Below are 27,176 nucleotides of genomic sequence, written 5' to 3'. Positions count from 1 at the left end.
CTAACCACTTTCTTAGGAAAACTGAAAGTGCTCCTCCACAACCATTCCCTGTGCCTCAAGTTTCAGACAGCAGACCAAAAATGATCCTTACCAAGCAGGGTAGGTTAAGTAAGTAGCTGTGCAGCTAAACTCCTGAGACCTCCAGGAGCTCAGGAACCATGATTTTGCCTCACTTTCTTAATTGTTGCTCATGTTCGCTGGAAGTTAGGGTGTGATATGAAGAGCCTTGCTCCTCCTTTAATGTCACTTGTTTTGAAGAGTGAGTTAGTTCTCAGAAGTCAGCCCATCAATGATTACTAAGCAATGGCTCATGACAAGATCTTTGCTTTTGTTGGATGCTTTGTGAAGGAGTTCCTTGGGCTATTTCCTTTGGCAAACTAGAATTCCCTCGACACTTGACAGTGTGAGTTAAATTTTCCCCCAGTCCTAAGTTTCTTAGTGATTTTAGACTTTATTTTAGTAGTTGATGCTGCTTTGAGGGATAGACTATTGGAAAAAATGTAAAAGTAAACTTTGGTCTACTTATGTTCTATGTATGCAGTTTCCAAAGCCATTTTTAAGCTTCATTGTATAGTATGCTTTAGTAGCTTCATTAGATGAAGATGATGAATTAAGTGCAAGTTTAGTTTGCTTTAACTAGTGACAAGATGCATAATAGTTAATAATGTTAGAAACACACTTACACAAGTTACATCTTGTGGTTAAAAATGTGTAATCAAACTAAAGGGCAATTTACTAAAAACAGATGGAATTAACCAAACAGAATTGTTAAAGGTAATTACAAAAGTATATGAAAAGTGGTTATTACAAATGATGGTGCCATGTATGCTATTGAGGGAAGAAATTCATGCTATTAAGAGAGGAAATGCATGCTATTTCTTCATATTTGAGGCACACATATTGCAAATGTTTATCCCTTATGACTCAAAAAATATGACACTGTAAGAATATATAAGCAGAGAAATGATTATACCACCATTATAGCAAAAATTGTACTCCTCGTATCTATCTTTAGATGTCCATAAAAGAATTAGGGTATAAATATCCATGGATGCTGAGGGTCGGGGTCTTTGGGTCTTAAACCTGAGACTGGCTTTATTGTGAGAGAGGGGATCCCTCTCTCAATAACCCTATTTTCTTTGACTTGAAGACTTTGTGTGTTTTTTTCTTTGTCTAACATCGGGACCTAGAAATTTTCTTGACAACAGAAAAAGCAGGATGGCACACAGAATCCACACCAAAGGTTCCCAGGTGGTGCTGGAAACATACAACCAAATTTAAATATATTATACCTAGGGAAGAGAAGTGCCTGGACCTAATTGCCCTAGAAGCCTGATGGTATATGGATGACCATGTTTTCTCTTGTTCTCTCTTCCTTTCTTTGCAACAGGAAGTTGCCATCCCTGACTTACGAAATCCTTGGAATGGACGCTATTACCCATTACTGGCTCTCTCTGGAAATGGTTCCAGTTAATTAACAACACTGGCATTCTCAGAATTGCAGATAGTTTCAGTGCGAAAAGACAGAACAAAATAACAGCTAGGGAGGGATTCACTGGGGTGAAAATAGGAGATTGACTGGGGTGGATTGGGGTGGGTGAGCGAGCCGGTAAGGAATTTTTCCTTGTGTAGCATATTGCTATGCCCTCTTGTGAAGTGCCTATAAACCCAATCAACCCCTTTCCTCACCTATCCAGTCCTTTATGACTCATCCATCCTTCCTCATCCCTTCTTCTTACTTCTCTTACACAATCCACCACCATCTTTCCAATTCTCCCCTCGTCTTTTCTTTTTTCTTCCTCCAACTCTCAGACTTTTCTCTTCCTAGTCTCATGATCATGCTTTCCTCTTACCCTAGAGAGCTAGATGGTTCAATGGATCAAGTAATGGACAAGGAGTCAGAAGACTCTACTTTAAATCATAACTCAGGAACTTACTCTTTGAATGACCTCATTGGGGAAAGTTTCTGGTTGTATCTCCATTGTATATGATGCTTTTTTGGGGTTTGAGATAGATTCTTATTATATCAGAAAAGATCCCTCTAGACTGATACTTTGTATAGTTTTTAGCATAAATAAGTGCCATGCTTTGTCACAGGCATTTTCTGTATCCATTGATATAATCATATGGTTTTGGATGTTTTTGTTTTTAATATGATTAATTATGTTGATTTTTCCCTAATGTCAAATCATCCTTGCATCCCTAATAGATGTCCGAGTTGATGATGATTAATAATTTCTTGAATAAATGATTGTAGTTTTCTTGACAGAACTTTATTCAACATTTCTGAATCTATATTCATTAATGGCATTGGTTTATAGTTCTGTATTTTATTCTTCTTGGTTAAAATATTAGTATTATATTTCTCTCATAAAAGGATTCTGGTGGGGTGCTTTCATTTCCAGTTTTTAAAAATAATTTGACTTGAAAAAATAATTTGGGTAGTATGGATAACAACTGCTCTTTTAAAGTTTGACAGAACTTTTGGAAGATCTGCAAGAAGCTCTCCACTCTCCACTCCCCACTCTCCACCTTCCACTCTCTAATCAGAAGAAAGCAGGAGCCTCGGGGAGACTGATGAGATGTGAGTTGTAGTTCTGATGTGATCTTGAAGAATGATGAAGTTCTTGTAGGCATATTTGTAGATATCTGATTTTCCTCTTGAAGACTGATGTAGTTCCATACCTGAAATTTTGGTATGATGAATCACAATTATCATTTTCTTTCACATATTACTTGTTTCTGTTATTTGTATTTCGACCCACTCGTTCTTTAGGATCTATTTGCATCTTTTGCTTGTATAGTAGTAATCCCTAAACTAATTACTATTTTTATTGTGTTAAGATCTCTAGAGGATGCTTTTACTATTTCTTCTTTTTTACATTTTTTTCCATATCTCTGTGCCCTAATACATGCTCAATATTTGGGAAAATTCCATGTGGTACTGAGATATATATGGACAACTATGTGGTGCAGTGGATAGGGCACCAGGCCTGTTGTCAGGAGGACCTGAGTTCAAATCCAGCCTTAAGACACTTGATAGCTGTGTGACCCTGGGCAAGTCACTTAAGCCTGTTGGTCATCATTTTCTCATCTGTAAAATGAGCTGAGAAAAAAATGGCAAACCACTCCAGTATCCTTATATTGTATTTCTCATGTTGTTTCTTGCATTATAGTGTTCAAGTTTTTGAACTTCACATTTTCTTCTGGAAGACCTATAACCTTTAAACTATTTCTTTGCATCCTGTCTGTGGTAAAAGAAAATGTGCTTTCTTTTGATGTTATTACTTTTTGCTTCCAATTTTCCTTCACTTCCATATATTTGCATTTCCAGTCAGTTATCCTCTCTTTAATTTCTTTGCTGAGGCTTGCTACTGTGAATTGAAGCTTTTCTATTCTGTCCATTATTTCTGTGTGCAGACCAAAAATTCTTTTCTCACAATTCCTCTTTCTCCTTTAAGTCTTTTGGGAATAACATCTGTTGTTCTGTTCTCTCTTCAAAATCAACAGACACCTCTGTCTCATCAAGTGTTAATTAATTTTCTTTTGTCTTGTGGTATTTATTTATAAGTGCCAGGACCCTATTAGCTGACATGGAGGCTATATTTCCTTTTGTCATTAATAACCTTCCTTTTGGTTTATCTGCTTATATTCAGATCTTTAAGTTTTTCTCCTCCTGAGATCATTGGTAATTTCAGTCTTTTCCCCCTTATTTTCCCTTATTACTCCCTTTCTGATTCTTTCCTTTCCCCTCTGGTGGCTGTTTATGTAGGGGCTTCCTCTCAAAGCATCTCAGCTTCAATTCATGCTGAGTCATTGATGGTTGACCAGTCTCAATCTCTAAGTCAAGTGACTTCCCTGGGGGACAGAAATTGGTCCCAACAGGTTGCTGGGTTTTTCCCCTCAGGTTTATTAGGGTGCTGCACAGTCATCTTTACACAGGTCCTGTTCCATTTTCTCTGTTTCTCAATTCTCTGTCCAGTGGCTCACAGTGTTGTCACGTTGCTATTGCAGCCTCATCAAATTTCTGCCATTTGGAGTTTGAATCTCCAAAGCAGTAGGTAGAGGATGAAGAGGGGGGAAAGTTGACTTCTGTTGCAAGCCTGGACATGTGTCCTGTCCCATTTTCTCTGTCCCTCTGCTCTCCTACAGAGCTCAATGGAAGAAGAGAATGCTACCACATAGATATTGAGGCCTGAACAAATTTCTGTCACTTGAAGTTTGGATCTCTCTAGGAAGAGGGGGGTGGTACTGGGTTGTTCAGTTCATCTGTTTTAAGAGCCTGAGGGGCAGCTAGGTAGTAGTAGGCTTCTGCCAGTTGTGGACAACCATGGATCAGTGCCTTGAAGAGCCACAGGCCACAGTAGGCTTCTGCCAGTTGTGGACAACCATGGATCAGTGCCTTGAAGAGCCACAGGCCACAGTTTGGCCGAGCAGTCCGATACAGGAACTGCAGCTCCTGCCGCAACGAGGACATCAGAAAACTGCACTCTCTGTTGCTCTTCCATTCCTGTTCTTCCTCCAGAGCTTGGAGGCCCATCTCAGTTGCACTCCAGCTGCTCCTGAGTACTGAACTCCATCAGCACGGTCCTTGGCCATCTCCTCCCAGCTGCCGGTATCTATTCCCAGAGTCCTCAAGTCTCGCTTGCATACATCTCTATAGCGAAGCTGGGAGCATCCAGCAGGTCTTTGGCCTGGGGCTAACTCGCCATAAAGTAGGTCTTTAGGAATGCACCCATCTTGCATGCAGTGCACATGACCGAGCCAGCCAGCGCAGCAGTCTTTGTTTCAGTAGCATGTAGATGCTTGGAGCACTTCTGTGTTGGTGATCCCACCTGACCAAGACAAGCCGAAGGCAGCGCATGTGGAAGCTGTTAAGCTTCTTCTCCTGTCTAGCGTATGTAGTCCATGTTTCGCTGCCATACAGTAAGGTACTCAGGGCGCATGCTCTATAGACGGCAAATTTAGTTCTTCTTGTCAGCTTACTGTTTGACCAGACATGCTTGGCAAGCTTAGACATGTTTGAAGTAGCTTTCCCAATTCTCTGATTGATCTCAGAACCAAGTGACAAACTGTCACCGACAATAGAGCCAAGATACAAGAATTGGCTTACAACATCCAATATCCATATGAGGTCGTGGCCCACAGTTTAAGAAGTTAAGTGCTAAATCATTGTGATAACTGGAATTGCTTTATGTCTAGTGTATAATTTCTATTTTGGAAAGGTTTGGGTGATTATGAGGCTTGAAAAAAACAAACACAAAACATCCAGTCTTCCATCTGGTTTTTCACATGACCTGATAATTTTTTTGTCTTTGAGAGTTAATGAATGGCTTGCTCAATTTCTTTTTCCAAGATAACATTTCCCACTTGGTTAATCTGGTCAATTTATATTTTTGCAAGCATTCATTTCATTTAGAATATTTTATTGGTATATTATTGGGCAAAATATATTCTAACAATTTCTTTTAATTCTTCTTCATCACTTATGAATTCACCTTTCTAATTTTTGATACCATTAATTTGTTTTTCTTTTTTTAGTGAAGTTAAGTAATAGCTTTTCTATGTTATTGATTTTTTTCAACCCAATCATACTATTACTTATTAATTCAATTTTTTACTTTCAATTTTGCTCATCTCTCCTTTGATTTTCAGGATTTTTATTTTAATGTTTAATTGAGGATTTTAATATGCTAAGTATTGAGTTTGTTTTTTAAGTCGCATAACTAATTCATTATTCTGTTCTTTCTTTTATTGATAGAGCACTCCTGGACAGGCTCCACCCACAGTTTCTATCAACTTCTCTGTGTCTTCCTTTGTTCACTTGGTCTTTAAAAAAATTCTGTGATCTTTTTCTTGTATTTTTCAATCAGAATTTAGTCTGGTGTACTTTCTAGAGTTTTGTGTAGGAAGTGTGGTAGAAAGTTGAGCTGTGCTTCCTCCTTCTATTTCACCATCTTAGCTCAACTCAAATCTGTCAATTCCCTTTCAATTCATTCTTTTGGGGGGTATTTTAAAAAATTTTAATAAACTTTTATGTATAGTTTGGGGTTTCAATTTTTATCCCTCTTTCCATCCCTCCCCTTCCCCTTCCCTGAGATGACAATCAGATATGGGTTATACATGTATGATTGTGTAAAACATTATCAAATTTTGTACAAGAAAACTTAATTAAAAGAAAAAAATGAAAGAAAGTGAAAAACAGCATGCTTCAGTCTGTTCCATCAATATCAGTTCTTTCTGTGGAGGTGGATAGTCCTTTGGGATTGTCTTGAATCATTGTATTGTTGAGAATAGTCAAGTCATTCACAGTTCTTCATCAAACAATATTGCTGTGTACAGTGTTCTCTTGGTTCTGCTCACTTCACTATACGTCATTTCATCCATGACTTTCCAGGCCTTTCTGAAGTCATCCTGCTTGTCTTTTCTTATAGCACTATAAGAATCCATTACCATCACATACCATAATTTGTTTAGCCATTCCTCAATTGTTGGGCATTCCTTTGATTTCCAATTCTTATCCACCACAAAAAGAGCTGCTATAAATATTTTTGTACAAATAGGTCTTTTTCTCTTTTGGGGGATATCTTTGGGATATAAACTTAGCAGTGGTATTGCTGGATTAGTGTCCCAGCTTTCCCACATTGCCTCCAATATCCAATATTTTCCATTTTTATTATATTTGTCACTCTGATAGGTGTGAGGTGTGTTGTTTAAAATCTAAATTGTGGGTCCTAATCTGCCCCCCCCAGTCTTGGGGAGGAAGCTGGTTAAAATCACTGATAAATTCAGCAAGAGTTTAGGCTTTTAAAGATTTATTAAAATATATAATATAAATTATTGAAGAGAGAGGGAGATTGAGAACAGATTCCTTATAGCATGGAAATCCTAGCTTAGATCTAATTTGGTATAGCCAGTGAGAAAGAAATCAATTTCCTTTCCTAGCAGCCCACAGTGAAATCTCTCACCACCAAATCAGATGTCTGAACGACTAAAAGGGGCCCTCCTGTTCTCTGTCTGCTGCCTCAAGCCTATTCCTCACCAAAAAAAAGAGGCTCAGGCAGCCTACTAAACTCTGCTTCCTAGTTCATCTCTCCCTCCCTGAAAGGGGAGGTCCTTCAAGGGGATTGGTTAAGAGTGGTCTCTTGCTGACTCTGTCTCTGAGAACAGCTAGGGCCAGCCAGGTGTGGTCTACAATAATCACCCTTAAGTAGGTACTTAGTCAGTTTCTCATCTCACCCAATTCAAACAATATTAAATCAATCAGGTGGGACCCCTGGGCATCTGCCAAATTTCATTATTTTATCACAGAGGTGATACATCAGAGTTATTTTAATTTACATTTCTCTGATCGATAATGATCTAGAGCATTTTTTTTTCTTTCTTTTTTTTTTTTAGTGAGGCAATTGGGGTTAAGTGACTTGCCCAGGGTCACACAGCTAGTAAGTGTTAAGTGTCTGAGGCCGGATTTGAACTCAGGTACTCCTGACTCCAGGGCCAGTGCTCTATCCACTGGGCCATCTAGCTGCCCCAGAGCATTTTTTTTCATATTATTATAGGTAGCTTTGATTTCTTTGTCTGAGAACAGCCTGTTCCTATCCTTTGACCATTTATCAATTGAGGAATGACTTGTATTTTTATAAATTTGATTCAGTTCTCTATATAGTTGAGAAATGAGGCCTTTATCAGAGATATTTGTTTCAAAAATTCTTTTCCAGTTTTCTACTTCCCTTGTAATCTTGGTTACATTAGTTTTGTTTGTGCAAAAGCCTTTTAATTTTATATAATCAAAATTATCTATTTTATGTTTTGTTTTACTCTCTATTTCTTCTTTGGTCCTAAATTCTTCCTCTGCCCATAAATTTGACAGATAAATGATTCCATACTCTCTTAATTTGTTTATTTTATCATCCTTTATGTGTCAATCATGTACCTATTTTGACCTTTTTTTAGTATATGGTGTGAAATGTTGGTCTATACTTAGTTTCTGCCATACTGTTTTCCAGTTTTCCTACCAGTTTTGTCAAATAATGAGTTTTTGTTCCAAAAACTTGGATCTTTGGTTTTATCATATACCAGATTACTATAGTTATTTTCTATAGTATAATTTCTATCCTATTCCACTGATCTACCTCTCTATTTCTTAGCCAGTACTTCAATTAATTCTTTTATAGCTCTCATTTTTTTTCTAATTTTTTCCTACAGTACTCTCATTTCAATTTCAAAAACATTGCTTGATTCTTTTTCTAAAACTCTTGTTTCATCTCTTCCAAGAATTCTAATTGAATTTGTGCTCAAGCCATTTTTTGAGGCTTTCTTGTATATGTTGTGGAAATAATCTCTACTTCTGAGTTTGTCTCGAGTACCCCTGTGACCATAATAGCTTTTAGTGATGGAATTATTTTTTTTATATTTTATTTCCCCTAATTACACATAAAAACAATTTTTAACATTAAAAAATTGAGTTCCAAATTCTTTTCTTCTGTCCTTCCCCTCCCCCTCATTGAGAAGGCAACAATTTGATATAGATTATATATAGTCATGCAAAACATATTTCCGTATTAGGCATGTTGTAATAGAAAACACAGACCAGTATGTATTCAGACTCCATCAGTTCTTTTTCTGGTGACAAATAGCATTTTTCATCATAAGTCCTTCAGATTTGTCTTGGATTGCATTGTTGAGAATAGCTGTCATTCAGTTGATCATCGTACAATATTGCTGTTATTATGTACAATGGTCTCCTGGTTTTGCCCATTTCACTTTGTATCAGTTCATGTAAGTCTTTCCCTTTTTTCTGAAACCATCCCACTTGTCATTTATTCTAGTTTACTTCATGACTTTAGACTTGTTAGGGCCAGGCTCTGCAGGTTTGAACTTGCCCTCCTGTTTTCTTGGAGTTTTAAGTGTTGTGTTATTCCAGGATCTCAGAAACAGCTCAGTTAGGAACTTTCAATTTGCTGATGCTCCCAAAGTGCTCTGACTGTCAATCTCCATTTCCCCCCCCCCCAAGCTCTGTTAGTTTCTAACTTGACCTTTTTGAGTAACAATAGACTGATACTATAAGAATCAGGCCCTGTCAGCCAGCTGGGAAGCTCTTCTAGTTCAAAGAGATAGAACTGAAAGCTTCCCTTTCCACTGGGATTCCTGACTTTGTTATTCTGCAGGCTTTACAAGCTTGCTCTGCTCCTGCAGTCCAAGACACACAGTTGATACTTGCTTATGAACTTGATCCTCTTTGACCATTCCTTGCCTTGTAATACCTTTCCTGGATACAGATCCCTCCCTCAGTTTATCCTGAACTGGATAGTGACCAACAAAACTACCAGTTGGCACCTGTTCCCACACCTTGAATGAGATTGGGGTGAATCAGTATGGGCCAGGGACTTCTTTCCCTGATTAACAGCTTCTCCACGCACTAAAATGCTCTGAGTAGTGGACTCCTAACTGATCCCATCCCCGAGGTCCACAGACCTTTCTCTTTGTCTCCCTATATAGACCTAAACTAGAAAAATGACTCACTGTGGGTTTTTCCCTGAATTTCCCCTCAGGAGTCAGTCTCATGTACTTTTTAGATATTTGGAGGGTTTTTTGTTTGTTTGGTTTTTTGTGGAGGAAGAAAGGAAGCTGTTATTTACTTCTTCCTGCTACTCTGGCATTTTAGCACACCTTTTTTGTTGTTTCTTGCATTATGGCATTCAGGGTTTTTTGTGTGTTTTTTTTACTTGTTTCCTCTGGGAGGACTACAATCTTCTAGTTGTTTCTATGCATCCCATCTTTGAGACCAATAGATTTATCTTCTATGGAGATCATGTTGATCACACTTTCTTTTAATGTTCTTACTTTTTGCTTTTCTTTTTCCAGATTGTCCTTTACTTCTGTGTGTTTGCATCCTCAATCAATTATTTTCTCTTTTGTTTCCCTAGAGAGACTCACCAGCCTGGATTTAGGTTTTTCCATTCTGCCAATTATTTCTGATTTCTAGGCCATAAGTTCTTTCATTCACACTTTTCCTTTCACTTGTAAACTATCCAATAATATATGTGTGTGTGTGTGTGTGTGTGTGTGTGTATGTATTGTTTTTGCAGGGCAATGAGGGTTAAGTGACTTGCCCAGGGTCACACAGCTAGTAAGTGTCAAGTGTCTGAGGCCAGATTTGAACTCAGGTCCTCCTGAATCCAGGACTGGTCCTTTATCCACTTCGCCACCTAGCTGCCCCCATCCAATAACATCCTGCTGTGATTCCATGCTTTGGTGGGAATCCACAAGATCCTCTGCCTTATCAGGTGTTGACTCATTTTCATGATATTTATTCATAGAAGTCTGGACTCTTCTAGCTCATCTAGAGGTCATATTTCCTTCTGTTTCTAATATCTTCCTTATTGGTTTATCTGCTTATGTTCAAGCTCTTTAACTGAGTTATCTTCCTTTTAAGATTTTTGGTTATTAGTCTTTTTCTCTAGTTTTCTCCAATGGCTCACAGTGTGAGTGCTTTCTTTTTTGATGATGATTTCCCTGGGGCTGAATCTCAAAGCAGTCTCAGCCTCCTCCCTCACTGGGCAATTCACATTTCATTATCCTCAGTTTCTGTCTCAAGTGACTTTTAGGCCAGTAGAACTTGCCCATACTTGATTCTGTACTTTTCCCCTCAGACTTAAGGAAGTACCATTCAGTCATCTACATGTCTTGCCCCACTTCCCTCTGTTACTCAGTTCTCTGGCTGAGCTCTGTGATGGCATAGAATGGGGCTACATTGCCATCCTAGCCAGAACAGACTTTAGCATTAGAAGGAGATGGAAGCCCTTTGGTTAGTTTGCATAGCCCTGCCTGAATGATGGGCAGTGCAAAAAGGGAATGCTAGGTGAGCACTAAGGGTCAAGGAGTAGCCTTCACTGTGGTAATCATGATTTTACCTTATTTGAGTTCTTGGGACCCTAGACCATGAACAGAACCAAAATGGCTTTATCTCATGCATAATTCCCATCTTAGAGAAGTTGTAAAAATCGAAGAATATAACTAGTCTTCCATCTAGTTTATCATGTGATCTGGAAGCCTCACTCTAGTTTTAGAGAACATGTGCTGAATAGTTTTACACCATGACCCTCCTACCTCCTGCACCTTGAAGTCCTGGACAGGATGGGAGGAAAGTTCAGGGGTATCCTTCCTTCCAGCACTCATGTTGCTTCTAATTTATATTAGCCTTGTCTCCCACATACTCAAGCAACTAAACAATGTATCAAGAAAGAGAGTACACAGTTAGCCCAGTTCTCTGTCCCTTTTCAGAAATGAGACAGTTTGCAAGGCTCCCTAAGGAATGAGAGAGAGAGAGAGATTGAAAGGGAGATGGAGAGAGAGGGAGTTTGAGAGAGAGAGAGAGAGAGAGAGAGAGAGAGAGAGAGAGAGAGAGAGAACAAACTGGGAGGAGGCTGGGAAATCAGACCTATCCCTGCTTCCCTCATGGGAAAAGCATTGACTAAATTGGGTGAATAGTACCCTTCACCCACCTCACCCTCAATGTCCTTCACACTGAGACAGGCAGCATTTTCCAAGTTTATTTAAAAGAAACAAACCAAAGATATTGGCATTCTATATCACAGACAATAAATAGAATCTAAAAAAACCACCACGTATTTTTCTAAAATCTAAATGTGAAGCCAATATTGCCTCCACCCTCACCTTCAATTCCAACTATTCCAGGATGCCCATCTCCCTAGGAAGGAAGACACCCAGACCTTATTTAAGGACACTGGGAATCTCTCCCTAAGTCTGACCAGCTGCTCACATCCTTTTTTCAAAAGGATGAAGGTGGTTTTAAAAAAAAAAAAGTTAAGTAAAAAATGAGCTAGGCACCATAAGGAATAAGAGACAGTCTATTTCCCCTCTTTCCCCCTCCCCTCAGCACCCACACACAAAGATATCGAAAATGAGAAGAATGCTTCCTTCATGTTCTCCAGTAAACACTTGGAGGCAGCACCAGGGAAAGATGACTGGTCAGGGAGGAATATGAAGGGCACAGATACCATTCCTTCTATTGACTTTTGGGGAGCAGACATGAGGATGAAGGGAAAACAGACTTCTAGGTCCTGTCTTGGGCATTCTCCCAAGCTGGCCTTCTGCTTTGGGGAGACGCCATCAAGAAGAGGTGGGGTCAGCTTCAATGTGAACATCCAACAGCATGTCTATTTTTCTGGGCCTGAAGCACGTCCTCACCTCCTGTTCCATCAAGAGCCAAAGGCACTGCTCCTCTTCTCAGTTAAAAAAATATACTTGGTCTCCAAGTGGCTGCTCTTTCTTAAAAGGAGAATCCCCAGTGGGGCCCTGGCCAGGTGAAGAGTCATCCCTGCCCGAATCATAAGGAGACACACGTCTCCTCTTAGAGTCTCCTTCACCCAGTCCTGAGTCATTAGAATCTGACTTGGGGGTGTCAGTCCAGATTTCCTCCTCAGGCCTCTTCTCTTCGTGGACCCCAATAACGGGGTCAATGGGCATTGGGGGCATGGATCGGAACCAGCCCCCATTGTTGACTTTGGGGTTATATGAAGGGGAAGTTGACCAGTCTCCTAGAGGGACCAGAGCATCTTGGCTGGGGTAGTAAGGCATGGTGGGTGGAGAAGTGGAGGGCAGAAGTCCAGGCTTCATGCCATTCATGCCCAAGGGGAGAATCTTACTGCTACTATATGAAGGGTCATAGGCATAGTCCAATGGTGGCTGGGGGGCCTGTGTAAAGAGCCAGGAAGAAAGGGGTACTCCATCCTTGGGTTGTCCGTGATGTGGCTCAGGGTAAAAGGGATTGGGTGATGAATACTGGTTTGGTAAGTATCGACTCCTAGCCAGTAAAGGGTAGCCAGAAACTGGTTCAGGGGAAGTGGTAGCACTGGCATCCACAGCTGTAAGGAACCTTGGGGAGAAAAGAAGGGAAGGGGAAAGGATGTGATTAAAGGACATAGAGCTGCCCAGAATTCTACCTCCTTCATCCCCCAGTTCAGAGTCCCAGACTTGCTTCTTATCTAACCAGTTTTCCCCTTCTCTATCACCAGCCCCAGCACACAGAATCTTAGGATAAGGGAAAAGAGAGGAGAGTAATGAGTGAGCACACCTAGAATACTTGGGGCCTGGTGGACAAAGAAGGGGAGACAAAAAAAAAGGGGCTGACGAACCCCACCAGCACTTACGTATCCAAGCTTTCTCTAAAGCCTTTGGCAAAAGGATTATTGTCGATTTTTAGCTGTGTGATCTAGAGATAAAGGAAATGAAACGAGTGAGTGCCGGGCATTCTCCCCTTTGGAAACTTAGAGCTACCCTCTGGAAAAACAAGATATCTGACCATCTTGGCACTGGGTGACATTGGGAAAACCACCTCAGTTTCTTCATCTATAAAATGGGGAAGGGGAAGTGTGAGGAGGAATATTTTAACTGTTCCAGATTATCTACAAGGGTAGATGGAGCATCTTAGCATCTTCCTTAATAATTCTTCCCCTTTGCTCCCCACCGAGAACATCATTACTTCAAAAGTAATTTCCCCTATCCCTAGGGAGTTAATCAGATTGGCTTTGGGCCTCCTCCCTGGGAACTGAGCTGTTTGGATTTTTTTTTTTTTTTGGAGCTGTTTGGATTTTAGGATAAATTTTAAAACGACTTGGAGCCACGTCATCTAAGCAGTCTCAGATCATGCTTCACTATTCAGTCCAGTTATCTACCAGTGCCTATTACTCACCAATTACCCACTCTGGAACCTCGTCACATGCCCTACTACAAGGCAAAGTCTATAATATTCCTTATCACCTCTCCCTGGGTCCCCCCCCCAATCCAGCCATTTTTACTAGAAAGAACATGACAATCTATTGTCCTGTAAATTCTTCATTCACAGTAGCTGTGACTGCCTAGACCAGAAGTTCTTTATCTGGATTTCAAGGGGTCCTTGAACTCAGTTGGGGAAAAAAATTACAACTTCAATTTAATGAAAAAAAAAAAAAACAACAACAAGGGGGCAGCTAGGTGGTGCAGTGGATAAAGCACCGGCCCTGGATTCAGGAGCACCTGAGTTCAAATCCAGCTTCAGACACTTGACACTTGCTAGTTGTGTAACCCTGGCCAAGTCACTTAACCTCATTGTCCCACAAAAAAAAAAAAAAAAGAAAAAAAAAAAGAAAAAAAAACAAATCATAGGCTTCACCAGATGGACAAGGGGGTCCGTGAGACAAAAAAAAAGTTAGGAACCCCTCACCTGGAACAAAACATTCCTTGATCAAAACTTCCCTTCCTGTTTTGTCTTCCCCTTTAGAATGTAGGCTTCTTCAAGGCTGGAATTGTCTCACTTTTGTGTCTATAACCCTAGGGCCCAGGACACCATCTGTACTTTGTAAATGATTGACTGACCGATTCCCTCCCTCTCTCCTCCTAGGGTTCAGTTTTGATGTTCCAGTAGCTTGTCCCTTACCTCAGAGTTCTGATATGCAGTCACAGCAATGAACTCTGTTTCTGGGAAGGTAAAGATGTGGGTCAAGGAGGAGGGACCTGGTGTCTCATGGTCTCCATCTCTCACCTCTTCGATGTGAAGCCTTGGCTGGTATTTATGGAGGGACTGCAATACTATCATCTATAATGGAAGTCACAAGAAGTAAGGCAAGAAGGGTAGACCTTCTCCCCCACCCCCCACCCCTCCCTACCTATCTGGCTACCAGTAATGACTGGGAAGGTGAAAAAAGACCTTCTGTCATCTGAGATCTCTTTTCTCCAAGCTCCATTGAAAATAAGAGGACCAGGGCAGCTAGGTGGTGCAGTGGATAGAGCACCAGCCCTGGAGTCAGGAGGACCTGAGTTCAAATCTGGCCTCAGACACTTAACACTTACTAGCTGTGTGACCCTGGGCAAGTCACTTAACCCCAATTGCCTCACTTAAAAAAAAACCCAAAAAAACAAAAACAAAACAAAAAGAAAATAAGAGGACCCTTCCTTAGACTAGCAAAGAAGTTCCCAGTTCTCCCCACAATTACTCCAACAATGAAAAAAACCAGACCCGGCAGGGAATGAGAAATTGAATGAGAAACTATAATAGGCCTTCTTTATAGCCCCAAATCACAAATTCAACTTTTGGGCAAGTAACCAGAGTAAGAACTATGAGAAAAGTGGGACTTGAACCGAGATCCAAGACTCAGTGCCCAGAGTTCTGATCTAGGCATCCCAGAGCAAATCATGTACTCAACCCTTAGCCTAGGCCAACAGCTGGGGCTTAGAGAATAGACTCAGAGGCCAGAGCACTGAGCTAGGCCTGAAGTCTGAGGACTCCCAAAACTCATTAAGGACTCAACCCTAGGCCCAGAACCAGGCTAACAGCTGGAGGCCACAAGCCCCACCCAGTGGGGCAGGGTCTCTCAGAGATAATTTCAGACTCAGCCCTGGGTCCAGGCCAAAAGCAAGGGATCTCCTGGAAGGGCAAGGAATCTGGACTCAGCACTAAGAACCCCCACCATTGGGTTCCCCAGAGGAGATCATGGACTCAGTTTTCCTCCTTTCCCCCAAAGAAAGCAGGGTTCAGCATCAAAAGAAATCAGGGGGGGGGGCAGCTAGGTGGCACAGTGGATAAAACTGGATTCAGGCCCTGGATTCAGGAAGATCTGAGTTCAAATCTGGCCTCAGACACTTGACACTTACTAGATGTGTGACACTGGGCAAGTCACTTAAACCTTATTGCCTCGCAAAAATAAAATAAAAAATCCCAGCTGGGTGAGCAATCTTAGATTGTCCAGAGCAGATCACTGGAAGAATAATTAAGCAAAAAGGATAAGGAAGGGCAGCTAGGTGGTGCAGTAGATAAAGCACCGGCCCTGGATTCAGGAGTACCTGAGTTCAAATCCAGACTCAGACACTTGATACTTACTAACTGTGTGACCCTGGGCAAGTCCCTTAACTCCCATTGCCCCACCAAAAAAAAAAAAAAAAAGGATAAGGAGCCATCATGATGTTAAAGATGCCCAAGACATGAACTCAGAAGAAGCAAAGCCTCAAAGAAAAATGCAGTTTGCGCACCAAATCAACTAGAACTCCTAGAGGAAATTCTGTATGTAAGAGTTTGTTTTAAATGGGTTTAAAATTTCATTATACATAAATGAGAACAATAGAGGAAAGAATTAGAAAAGAAATGAATGCAAACTCTGGCCTATGGAAAAAATCCAGCCTGCTGCCTTTTTGGGTTTTTGGGGGGAGAGGGGAGTGGCCTGTGAGCTAAAAATAGGTTTTACATCTTTAAATGTTTTTTTTAATCAAAAGGAAAATATTCCATGACACATGAAAATTATATGGAATTCAAATTGCAGTGTCCATAAATAATTTTACTAGAATGGAATCTCATTCATTTCAATTTTGTCTATAATTGTTTTGTGCTTCAAAGTTGAGAAATTACAACTGAGACTGTATGTGGACTCTTGTCACTTTAACTGTGCTGCTTGGTGCACTCCAAATAGCAGTGATGTAGTTATAACTTGGGGGCCATGAGGTAGCATAACAGATAGAGTACCAACCCCAGAGTCAAGAGGACTTGAGATCAAATCCAGTCTCAGACACTTACTATCTTGTGAGACCCTGGGCAAGTCACTTAAAACTGTTGACCCCAGTTTCCTCATCTATAAAACAAGCTGGAGAAGAAAATGGCAAACCACTCCAGTATCTGTGCAAAAAACCCCAAACCCAAATGGGGTCATGGAGAGTCAGATGTGAGTGAAATGACTCAACAACAACAGTTATAACTTGAGTGTCTAGAGTGCCACACATATCTCCATACCATGACATTTAAAATTTCTAATAACCAATGCATGCCAATCATGTTAAGAAGAGAAAAGTAAGGGCAGCTAGGTGGCATAGTGGATAAAGCACTGGCCCTGGACTCAGGAGGACCGGAGGTCAAATCCGGCCTCAGACACTTGACACTTACTAGCTGTTTGATCCTGGGCAAGTCATTTAACCCTCATTGCCCCACCAAAAAAAAAAAGATGAGCAGGCAGATTTCAGAAAAACCTGGAAAGACTTATGCTGAATGAAATGAGCAAAACCAGGAGAACATTGTACATAGTATCAACAACACTGTGTGATGATCAACTGTGATAGACTTAACTCTTCTCACCAATACAATGATCCAAGATATTTCCAAAGGACTCATGATGGAAAATGTTTTCCACATCCAGAAAAAAAGAATGGTGGAATCTAGATGCAGATTAAATCATACTGTTTCTACTTTTTTTGTTTTTTGAGTTTTTTCCCTTTTGTTCTGATTCTTCTTTCACAACATGACTAATACAGAAATATGTTCAATGTGATTAAACATATATAACCTATATCAGATTGCTTGCTGTCTTGGGAAGTGGGGAGGGAAGGAACGGCATGAGAAAAATTTGGAACTAGAAAACTTATAAAAACAAATATTGAAAACTAAAAAAAAACCCTTTTTATAGGGGAGGTAGGGTGGTGGGAAGGACAAATACTCAGACCAGGCACATCAGTTGACACACAAATATTGTAATTTTACTTTGAAAAATTTTTTTCTTTTCTTTTTTTTTTTCTGTAGGGCACTGAGGGACTTGCCCAGGGTCACACAGCTAGTAAGTGTCAAGTGTCTGAGGCTGGATTTGAACTCAGGTCCTCCTGAATCCGGGGCTGGTGCTTTATACACTGTGCCACCTAGCTGCCCCCCTTACTTTGAACTTTTTGAAAAAATCATCCTATTTCTGTTTTCTTTGCTTTATGCTTTCCTTCTTTTTTCCCAGGGAAATGAGGGTTAAGTGACTTGCCCAGGGTCATACAGCTAGTAAGCGTCAAGTGTCTGAGGCCAGATTTGAACTCAAGTCCTCCTGAATCCAGGGCAGGTGCTTTATCCACTGTACCACCTAGTTGCCCTTTTCTTTGCTTTATGGGTAAAAAAATGCACCATTATCAACTAATGCAGCTCTTTCCTTCAAGGTATTGTTAAATTCTAGTTCTTTCAAAGTTAATTTTTAAAAATAAAATTTAGTTTTTAAAACAAGAAATTAAGAAACTTCATGCTTACTTGGCAACCTGTTCTAATATCTCACTCCCTGTTCTTCCACCACCAGAAGTCATCTAGCATCAATCTCCTTTCCTCTTGTTTTGTCCTCATGGACTTGGGAAGAGTTGAGGGGTGAAGATAATGAGGATCTTACCTGGGTCACATTATTGGAGGCTCCCTTGTTGTTAGTCAACTTGAGTTTTCCAAATGATATTTCTTGCCGCATCCAGTGGGCCCCTGTGTTGGGTGAGTCTGGGTGGATATATAGCCTATTCCCTGTAGAAAGAGTAACTCTATTGGTGTTATATACTATTTATGGGAAAGATCTTGACAATTCCTGACACTAAAGAGGTATATTAAGGTATGCAGGGGTAGAAGTAGGTGTCTGGTTTATATGAGCCTGGGCAACAAGATCATTTGGCATTCGGATAAAAGTATAGACAGACCTAGGAAGAGCAAGGTCCCCAGCTTGGACAAAGAAAGAAGAGAGGAAGAGAATAGTGAAATGGATGGAAAAGGTTAGTGGGAAGGGAGGAGGACTGGGAAGAAGGGACGCAGAAGGAGGAATAATGGATTGGACAGGGGAGGCAAAAAGCGTTAATTAGATTTGCTGCCACCAGAGGGCGCCCCAACCTTAGGGACAGGGAAAAACATTCCCCCCCACCGCCCCCCCCCACCGCCCCCCGCGGTTGATCTACCCCAGTCCCCCAGTGAATCCCTCCCTACCTGGCATGTTGTTCTCCGCCTTTCCACATTGAACCCATTTGCCATTCTGATAACGCCAGTGGTGTTGATCAACCAGCACCACTTCCACAAACACTCGGTAATGGGCAACAGGATCCATCCCATGGATCGTGTAAGCCAGGAAAGGGAACATCCGCCTGTGAAAAAAGAGAACTTTGTTGCTCAGCTCACACTCCTCCAGGCTTCCAGAGTACTTGGGGCTGGACAGAGCTCTGCCCTAGGTATAGCGTATTTAAAATTGTTCTTTATTTCTCTAGCGCTAAACACGTGGGCACACAGAACTTAATGTTTGATTGATGGATTGATCTTCCCATGATAGAAGTGTTAAATTTCCATTTTGACATGGGCGAATTTTTTCCATCAAGCAAAAAAATCAAACCTTTTATTAAGTACTTCTTGTGTGCTAGGAATTGTGAAAGTGATGGGGAAACAAAGATATGTCCATATTTCATTTATTCTTGAGGGAGAGGAGGGGAAGCTTAAAACCTACGTGCTGTCTCACCAACTTCCAAGGGGTACCACGCATCTCTCACTGACAGCTCAGTCATCCATTCTAATCACCTCAATAGGCAAGGGGGGCTTTCCCAAAAGATGGGGGGGGTCATGAAGACACTTTGCCAGCAGCCTCCTTCACGTCCAAGAGGAAGGTAACTCTAAGGACATGCTCATCACAATATGTTACTCATCTCCCACCCCACCAACACTAGCCATTCCCCTTCATTTCCATATACTACTGGAACTTCGAGAAAAGGGGCTGGACTCTGGCGCATGTGTTGGTCCTATCTCCCCCCCCCCCTACACACACACACACACACACACACACACACACACACACACACACACACACACACACACACTGCAAAAGAGAAACTAAAGATGAGTTGGGCAAGTGCAGGAAGCTTCTTTTCCGCCTGCCCCTGGTTTCAAAGGCTCCATTAGGCAGAACCCCTTCCACCCCCACCCTCTAAGCCTGGCCTTGGTGTTGAGCTCGAGGACCAAGGAGAAGCACTGGGCGTCTTTCAACAAGGAGAGGTAGAGTAGGCAGCAAGTGAGAAATTGTATTCTATTAACCCCTACTGTGCTGGGGAGAACGTTAACCCACTGACTCCCAACATTGGCACAGAAACTGTGACAGTCTCTTCCTTTCAAGTCAATCACACGCTATAGAGTCATCAGAACATATTTTTTTTAATCATTCTTCCCTGTAGTTGAAATATTTTCCACACAAAATATTTCTCCCTCTCCCATAAGCTGGAAACACTTACCCCACCAGGCTTAAAATCCCTTTCATTTTCCTCCCTTCTTGTTCCCCATTCACCAGGCTCTTAGGTTAAGGATCTCCTTGTCTAGGTGAAGGAGATCTGGAGCCCTGGGTCTGCTGATCTGGTCTCTGATCTATGAAAGCCTGATCCAGGGGTCCTCCCTGTCCAACACCCCCAAACCCTAAGAGGCACAGAGGATGAGGAACAGTTAGGGAAGGGATTTGATAGGAATCGGGAATGCAGATTCCAAAGGGACAAGGGTCCGGAGATGCCTGCTGGAGCCCAGATGTTAGAGGCTAAGAGAATTTACCCATTCAGGGGTTGTACCTGTGTGGATCAATGGAGGGAGGGTATGAGAAAGGTTTCAATTCCATTTCTGTCACCAACTCCCTGCTGAGAGACAGATCATTTGCTCAGTCTCTCAACCTTCAGTTAACAGTTTCCCAAATGAACCTCAGTTCCAAAAAGAGAGTGGTGAGTATTTCTCCATCTCCAAGAGAAACATTTTAAAATGACCTGCGAGGAATAGGGAAAGATGAGAATGGAATGGACAATAAGAAAAGTCTGTTTTTTATTCTGCATTCCCCGGAACCATCGCCATCGGAGACCCATAAATAGGCTTTAATTGCTGTCCTGGTTGTTATTGAACAAACACTTACTGAGCAAGAAAGAAGCAACAGGGGTCAGCCATAGGGATATCAGGCTTTGACCCCACAAAGGGGGGATGAAATTCTCCCATACAACTTCTGCCATTTTCCTTCCATTCCTTTCAGCCACGATTTCCTCATCTTTTGCAAAAGAAAGTTTACTAGATGGTCTCAAAGAGATAACCTTACAGCTCTAAGTAACTGAACCCACCAAAGTTTAGAAGCTTGAGGTATGGAAAGTTTTCCTCCCATCAATACTCTTCCTCAACCAATACTTAGATAAATAGTTACCGGTCAATGCAAGACACTGAAAGATGGTCACAAATATCAGCCTACAGGAAAATGGGGCCCAATGAGTCTGCTCAGGCTCTCTCCTTGTGTGGATCTATTGGGAGGATGGGAGTGGTTGTCAGAGGATAGTGGGGGAATCACCCAGGACTACAAGGTTGTGTGGCTCATCAAATGTTGATGTCTCTTTGTTTCACACACACACACCCTAAGACAAATGGATTTATGCCACCGTTGTCACCAATTATAGCCATTGTTATGGCTTGGCAGGTTGTAGCTAGCAGCCTTGAATATACCCCAACCTTCTCCACTATACAGTTTTTCTTTTAGAAACAGAGGTAGTAAGGCCTCTCTGGTGATTTTCTGCCTTTTTCAGCAGCACTATCAACCACAATTTCTTCTCTTCTCTACTCCATATCAATCCTTGATTGATGGGGGGGGGGGATTGGATTTCAGGGCTAAGAAGGACCTTAGAAATGATCATACAATTCAATCCTCTCCTTTGCAGATGAGGAATAGAAGGCAGAGAAAGAGAGAGACAGAGAGACAGAGAGAGACAGAGACAGAGAGAGACGGCCAAAGTTATATAGGCAATGTGGCAGAGGTGCAAATTTAATCTATATCTATGTTTTTTCCATAAAAACAGAAATGTGCCATTGTGCTGAAGGGATGAACACTTCAGACATGTACATATAAATATCTACAAAGTCATCATTAACCATAAAACAAAAGAATGCTCTAAATTCAGTTCAACAAACATTTTCATCCAAAAGAAACCTAAACTATCCAGAGGACTATAGAATGTTGGCAGTAGGCAGGACTTTAGAAATCATTTAGTTTAGTCCTCTCATTTCTCAGACAAAGAGTATTCAAAAGGTGGGCGAATTACTTGCCCAAGGTCATGTCTAGTTAGTGGAAAAACCATGATCTTCTCCACTTCCTAAGAGAGGAGGGTGTAGCTGTCATCAGAGCTGCCCTCCTTCCGATGCTCAAATGCCCTCCCCACCCATGGATGAAGAGCCGTGCTGGCCAGCCAGACTGAGATATGGGGCAGGGACGTGGTCAAGATCAGAAGGACCTGGAAATGGGTGAATCACCACTGAATGAAGGGATAAGAGGGTAGGGTCTTTTACTTCATGGTGGAAGAAACTTTTAAAAATAAGAAAGGAGGTGCTGAGATGCCATGTTGGCTGATAGCTTTGGAGAACTCTGTGCCAAACGGTTGGCAGAGATAGAATGATAGGAATGAGAGTGTCATGGAATGCCGATAAACAAATGTGGAAACCCCTGAGTCATTGGACTCAGCCTTTTAAAAGATATGACAGGAAAAGATCTGGCTCTGCCCTAGGCTCTGCCATTGACCAATCATCCAGGTTTATTATGTACTTTACAGTTTATGTCTCTTTCCTCACTAGGACTATATGGCATCATCTCCATTATGTCAGTCAACCAACAGGCATTTAGTACGCTCCCAAAGGATGAAGACAAAGGCCAAAATAGTCCTTATCCTCAAGGCACTTAGATTTTAATGGAGGAAAAAGTTGGTAAATAATTAGATACAAACAGGATATATAAAGAGCAGGTGGAAGACAACCTTAGAAGAGAAGGCTATTTTTATAGGTGAGGAAACTGAGGCAAGTGACTTTCTAGTGCCCAAAACCATCACAATCTGGCCAAATCCTTCAACTGTATCATATTTTCTTCCCCCAAGTGAGCAGGTCATGTCATCCATCTGAACCTGAGTTTCCTCATCTATGAAATGAAGGGATTGGCCTAGATCATAGATTTAGTACTGGAAGGGAATTCAGAATTCTGTTCCAACCTCTTTACGATGAGAAAACTGAGGCCTAGATAATTTGCCAAAGATAGGAGGACATAGAAACAGGGCAAGAACTCAAACCCAGAAGCCCCCGACTCCAAAATTTTTATAGCTACCTCCCAACCCCTCTCTAGGATTTGGTCAGAATCAGAATGTAAACTCCCTTTGATCAGCTACTAAACTGGTATTTTCTATTTGTATCCATCCCCCAATCAGTTAGCACAGTGTTTCCAACTTGCCCAAGGTCATGTCAGTTTTAGAAGAAGGGAAAGACATTTAGATTTTTCAAACCATGCCCCACCCTACCCTCAAAGGCCCCAGTGGAGTCAGCTTAATGCCCAATGAAAGGTAAGGAATCTAACTGGAGATTAATAAACAATTGAATGTATTTCATTACATCTAATAGGAATTCTAGTTTCCCAAAGGGAAAAAAGCCCAATTAGCACCTGCGCATTGGTTGAAACAGCAACTGACACAAAATCATGATAAACAATTGCTTACTAAACAATCATCAACAGGTTACAAGTTTCTCTTTCTTCCCCACACACTAGAGGCCTTTAGCCCGGAAGCAGCATCCTCTGCCCCAAATGCTACTCCACTCCCCCGACCCCTCAACAGGCAGAGTCCACTCACTCCCCAGTTTTCTTCAAGGTGGGGGAGGGGGGAAGAGAAAAAAAGGGATATGAATACCATTTCAACAGCTTAAACCCAAGGGAAGGGTAAGATGAACCTCAGAGCCTCGTGATTTTTGGGTCCACTTCAACTCCTTGCCCTTACCCCTTAGGGTTGAAGGACATCACTACCCCTTCCCATTATCTCTGCCCCCTCCCCCCATCAACACTCACAAAGATACACAGACATATGATCTCAAAGCAAGACCGGAAAGGAAACTTGGAGAGGGCATCTGTTACCAAATCCAGGCCCTCATCGAAACTGGCTTCTGCACAGGAGCCACTGAAGGACAGAGGGAGGGAAGAGCGACAAGGAAAGGGTCCAAGCACCCCTGTACCCAGTCTGCCTTCCAAAATCACTCCCCCAACCCTCATCACGTCTACTCGGCCCGCATTTTGGTCACAAGTAGGCACATTCGCAATTTCTCTGAGCCTCAGTTCCTCATATCTTCCACCCCAGAAAACCCTCAATACCGAAATGGGGAGAGAGGCAAAGAATATCCCCACCTCTGTGTCAGACTTCACCCCTGCGATTCCCATGGAGCACTCTGCTTTCTGAGCCCTCATTCCCCTTCAGTGACACAGACTCTTTGGGGACTCGGGGGGGATGCTAGGGGAGGGAGGGGAGGGAGCAGGCAGGGATCTCAAACCACTGAGAGGCCTCCTCTCTAAGGAACCCTCACACTCCCCCAAACAGCGAGCGCTAAAAAGAGACTGATCCTAGTGCACTTGAACGGCGCTTGAGAAAGGGAGATGCGGCCGTGGTTCCCAAACTCCTGGAGGACCCAGGCGTCCGGCCCCACAGCCGCTCACTTACCGGCCCTGCTTGGTAATGATCATTTCGGTCTGCTGCCTATAAAACTTGAGCCACAGGGAATGGTTGCCGAGGACCACTTTCAATTTCCCGGAGAAAGCGGTCCCACTGCAGGGGTCCCTGGCCCGGATGCCCAGATTCGCCTCAGGGCTGGGGAAGAACTGGTTGCTCCGGGGATACATCCCACCTACAGCTCCAGCAGCGCCGGAGTAGCTGTCTATGGGCTGGAAGCTCTCGCCACCCGAGGTGAGCGTATAGGGCTCCGGGCTTCCTGCATAGCCCGCGGGCTGGGGCTGGGGACGGGCGGGGAAAGAGTAAGGGGAGAGGAAGCGGCCCGGGCTGGGAGCTGGCTGTACGCCCACAGGCACCATAGCAGCTCCCGGATAGGGGACGCCCATTGCCCCGTCGCAGCTGCCTCTGCAGTCGCGGTCAGCTACTCCAGCGTCCAGAGGGGCCCGAGGCTCGGGTTGGTAGAAGTAGCGGCCCTGCACCTCGCTCACCCCAACTCGGCCGTCTTCGTCCCCAGGCATGGCAGGGTCGGTGCCCATCAGCATGGCTTCAGAACGGGTCTTTTGGACGCCCATCCGGGGTCGGGGGTGGGCAGCAGGGGGAGTGGGAGAGCCCTGGCAGCTTCCCGCTGCCGCTCCGTTTGTCAAGACGCCCGCTTTCCAGTTGCTGTAGCCTTAGATGACGGGTCGACGGTCGGAGCGGACCCCCTTCCCATGCGTTGATGGGGAGAGAAGGTCGGATTGGTTTCTCCTGCTGCCCCTCCGACTGGGTTAGAGTGGCAGAGTCCTCGGGGCTGTGTGCAGTAAAAGGACTGGGCCCAAAGAAGGGGCGGCTGGAACTTCGGGGTTCCTCTACTCGCGTGAGCAGTAGCAATGCCGCTGCTCACTGCAGCTCATTTGCTCTGCACTCTAGCTCGGTTTCATCGCCTAGGGCGCCCGGGTTGCCTCATTTTAAACCCACACCTCTCCGCCCCCCACCCACACAGAATGCCCCGCCCCTAACCTCGCCCCCTTATACACAAGACAGTCAAAAACCCAAAATGTTTAGCAGAAAGACAAACGGACTTGGACCCCACCGCCGCCTTCTCCCCTATCACCTCTCTCTTTGCGAATCCCTTCCTATCCAGATATTCCCCGCAAAGAGTGGAACTTCTCAATTAGTAATGTCTCCGTCCTCGAAAGCCCAGTGGACTGTAATTCTCGGCACATTGCCTGGGCCACACGGAGGAGAAGGTGAGGCAGGGCAGGATACGTTTGGCAGTGGGAAGGAGAGAAGCTTTCATGGGGAGCAAGGCCCTCCGCTGCCCTATCTTCTCCCTGGCCAGCTATCTCTGACTCGGTGCTTTAAAGTTCGAAGATGAAGGAATTCTGGAAAGGGGAGGGAGCTCTTTTCTGGGGGACAGAGGAGAGACTGGGCATGGGGAAGGGGAATACGGCAAGTATTAGCATCCTAAGAAATGAATGAATAGCGATGATAGGAATAATGATAAGTGACATTTAGTTAGCTCTTTGTGACAGGAAGCATGGCGGGTGTGGTGGGAGACAGATGTGGGTTCAGGTCCAGTCTCTGGCACTCACTGGCTGCATGCTCCTGGGCCAATCCCTTAATCTCTCAGTCTTCCAGATCATTCTCTAACCGGGGATGCTGAATCTGTTGTCTATAATTATTTTTAATTGGTAACTGTAATTCCATATAATTGGTTTCCTTGGTAATCCTATGTATTCTATTTTATGCATTAAAAAAAATTCGTTGGAACCGGGATCCATAGGATTCATCAGACTGATGGAGGGATTCATAAGAGAAAAAAAAGAAAGGGTTAAGAACCCTTGGTTTAGGGAGCAGCTAGGTGGCAGTGGATAAAGCACCAGCCCTGGATTCAGGAAGACCTGAGTTCAAATCCAACTTCAGACACTTGACACTTACTAGCTGTGTGACTCTGGGCAAGTCACTTAACCCTCATTGCCCTGCAAGAAAGAAAGAGAAAGGAAGGAAGGAAGGAGGAAAGAAAGAAAGAAAGAAAGAAAGAAAGAAAGAAAGAAAGAAAGAAAGAAAGAAAGAAAGAAAGAAAGAAGGAAGGAAGGAAGGAAGGAAGGAAGGAAGGAAGGAAGGAAGGAAGGAAGGAAGGAAGGAAGGAAGAAAGAAAGCTAGCTAGCTCCTGGTTGAAGTCTCTAAAATTACCCAGATGGGTGTCCTACTGCAGAGTGAGTTCCCAATATCATGCATCCAGTCACTATCCTAATATTTAGTGCCTTCCTGTTTCTACCTAGGGGAGTTGCAGGTATTTATTATCCCAAAGAGGGGACAAGATTAAAGGGCCCAGGGTCGCTTGTAGCTAGTAACTGTCTGGAGTTAGGACTCAGACCAGGGAGTCCAAATAGTAAATCTACTGTTCTTTTCCCTACTCCTAGAGGAAGGGAACTAGTACCTAGAATCTTCTCTAAGGCCTAACTGTCCAGAATCCTGAGACATAGAAGGCTGTCTCTGTAACCCAGGGCCTCCTCTATAAGGTCTCTCTGTGGTCCAAGTTCCCTCTGAGAGAGACTTTCTCTCTTTAAAGTCCCCTCCCTGTGGATTGCTGTTATTGTTCAGTCCTGCCCGGCTCTTTGTGATCCCACAGACCATACTTTCCATGGGGTTTCCTTGAAAAAGATACTGGCATGGTTTGCCATTTCCTTTTCCAGGCGATTAAGGCATAGAGGAGTCCTCTCTAACCTCAATCTCTGATACTCTTCTGAAGAAATTCTTTCAATGTAGACTGGAAACGGAAGGTTTTATCCAGTTTTATCTTAATCCCCCTTCTTTCTTCCATTCTTCTGCTAGGTTCCTTCTTCCCTGGTGGGGAAGAGGGAGAGTCCTGGAAACCTGACTCAGGCTGGGGATAGGGATAGAATGAAGGAAACACAGCT

The 27,176-nt window shown here is 42.9% G+C and overlaps 1 protein-coding gene across 1 annotated transcript; it reads right to left on the bottom strand.

Moving 5' to 3' along the window:
* Positions 1 to 11,625: 11,625 nt before the first annotated feature.
* LOC122725311 (T-box transcription factor TBX21-like) lies at positions 11,626 to 24,845 on the bottom strand. Its single transcript, XM_043962353.1, has 6 exons — positions 24,265 to 24,845; positions 18,743 to 18,897; positions 18,171 to 18,292; positions 14,438 to 14,596; positions 13,173 to 13,234; positions 11,626 to 12,898 (listed from the first exon to the last, which is right to left on the bottom strand). Exons 1-6 carry the CDS (start codon positions 24,843 to 24,845, stop codon positions 12,250 to 12,252), a joined length of 1,728 nt encoding a protein of 575 aa, XP_043818288.1. The 3' UTR covers positions 11,626 to 12,249.
* Positions 24,846 to 27,176: the final 2,331 nt, after the last annotated feature.

The sequence above is a fragment of the Dromiciops gliroides genome, chromosome 4 (assembly GCF_019393635.1).
Source record: "Dromiciops gliroides isolate mDroGli1 chromosome 4, mDroGli1.pri, whole genome shotgun sequence".
NCBI classification, from domain to species: domain Eukaryota; kingdom Metazoa; phylum Chordata; class Mammalia; order Microbiotheria; family Microbiotheriidae; genus Dromiciops; species Dromiciops gliroides.
The sequence above is the reverse complement of the archived record's forward strand: the minus strand, read 5'-3'. Positions and strand labels throughout refer to the sequence as shown.

Coding starts and splice junctions, on each gene's coding strand:
- LOC122725311 (XM_043962353.1), bottom strand. CDS start 24,845: ATGGGCGTCCAAAAGACCCGTTCTGAAGCCATGCTGATGGGCACCGAC. Junction 18,898..24,264: donor ATCATTACCAAGCAGGGCCG/GTAAGTGAGCGG, acceptor CTTTTTTCACAG/GCGGATGTTCCCTTTCCTGG. Junction 12,899..13,172: donor TTTAGAGAAAGCTTGGATAC/GTAAGTGCTGGT, acceptor TTTCTCCCCAAG/GTTCCTTACAGCTGTGGATG.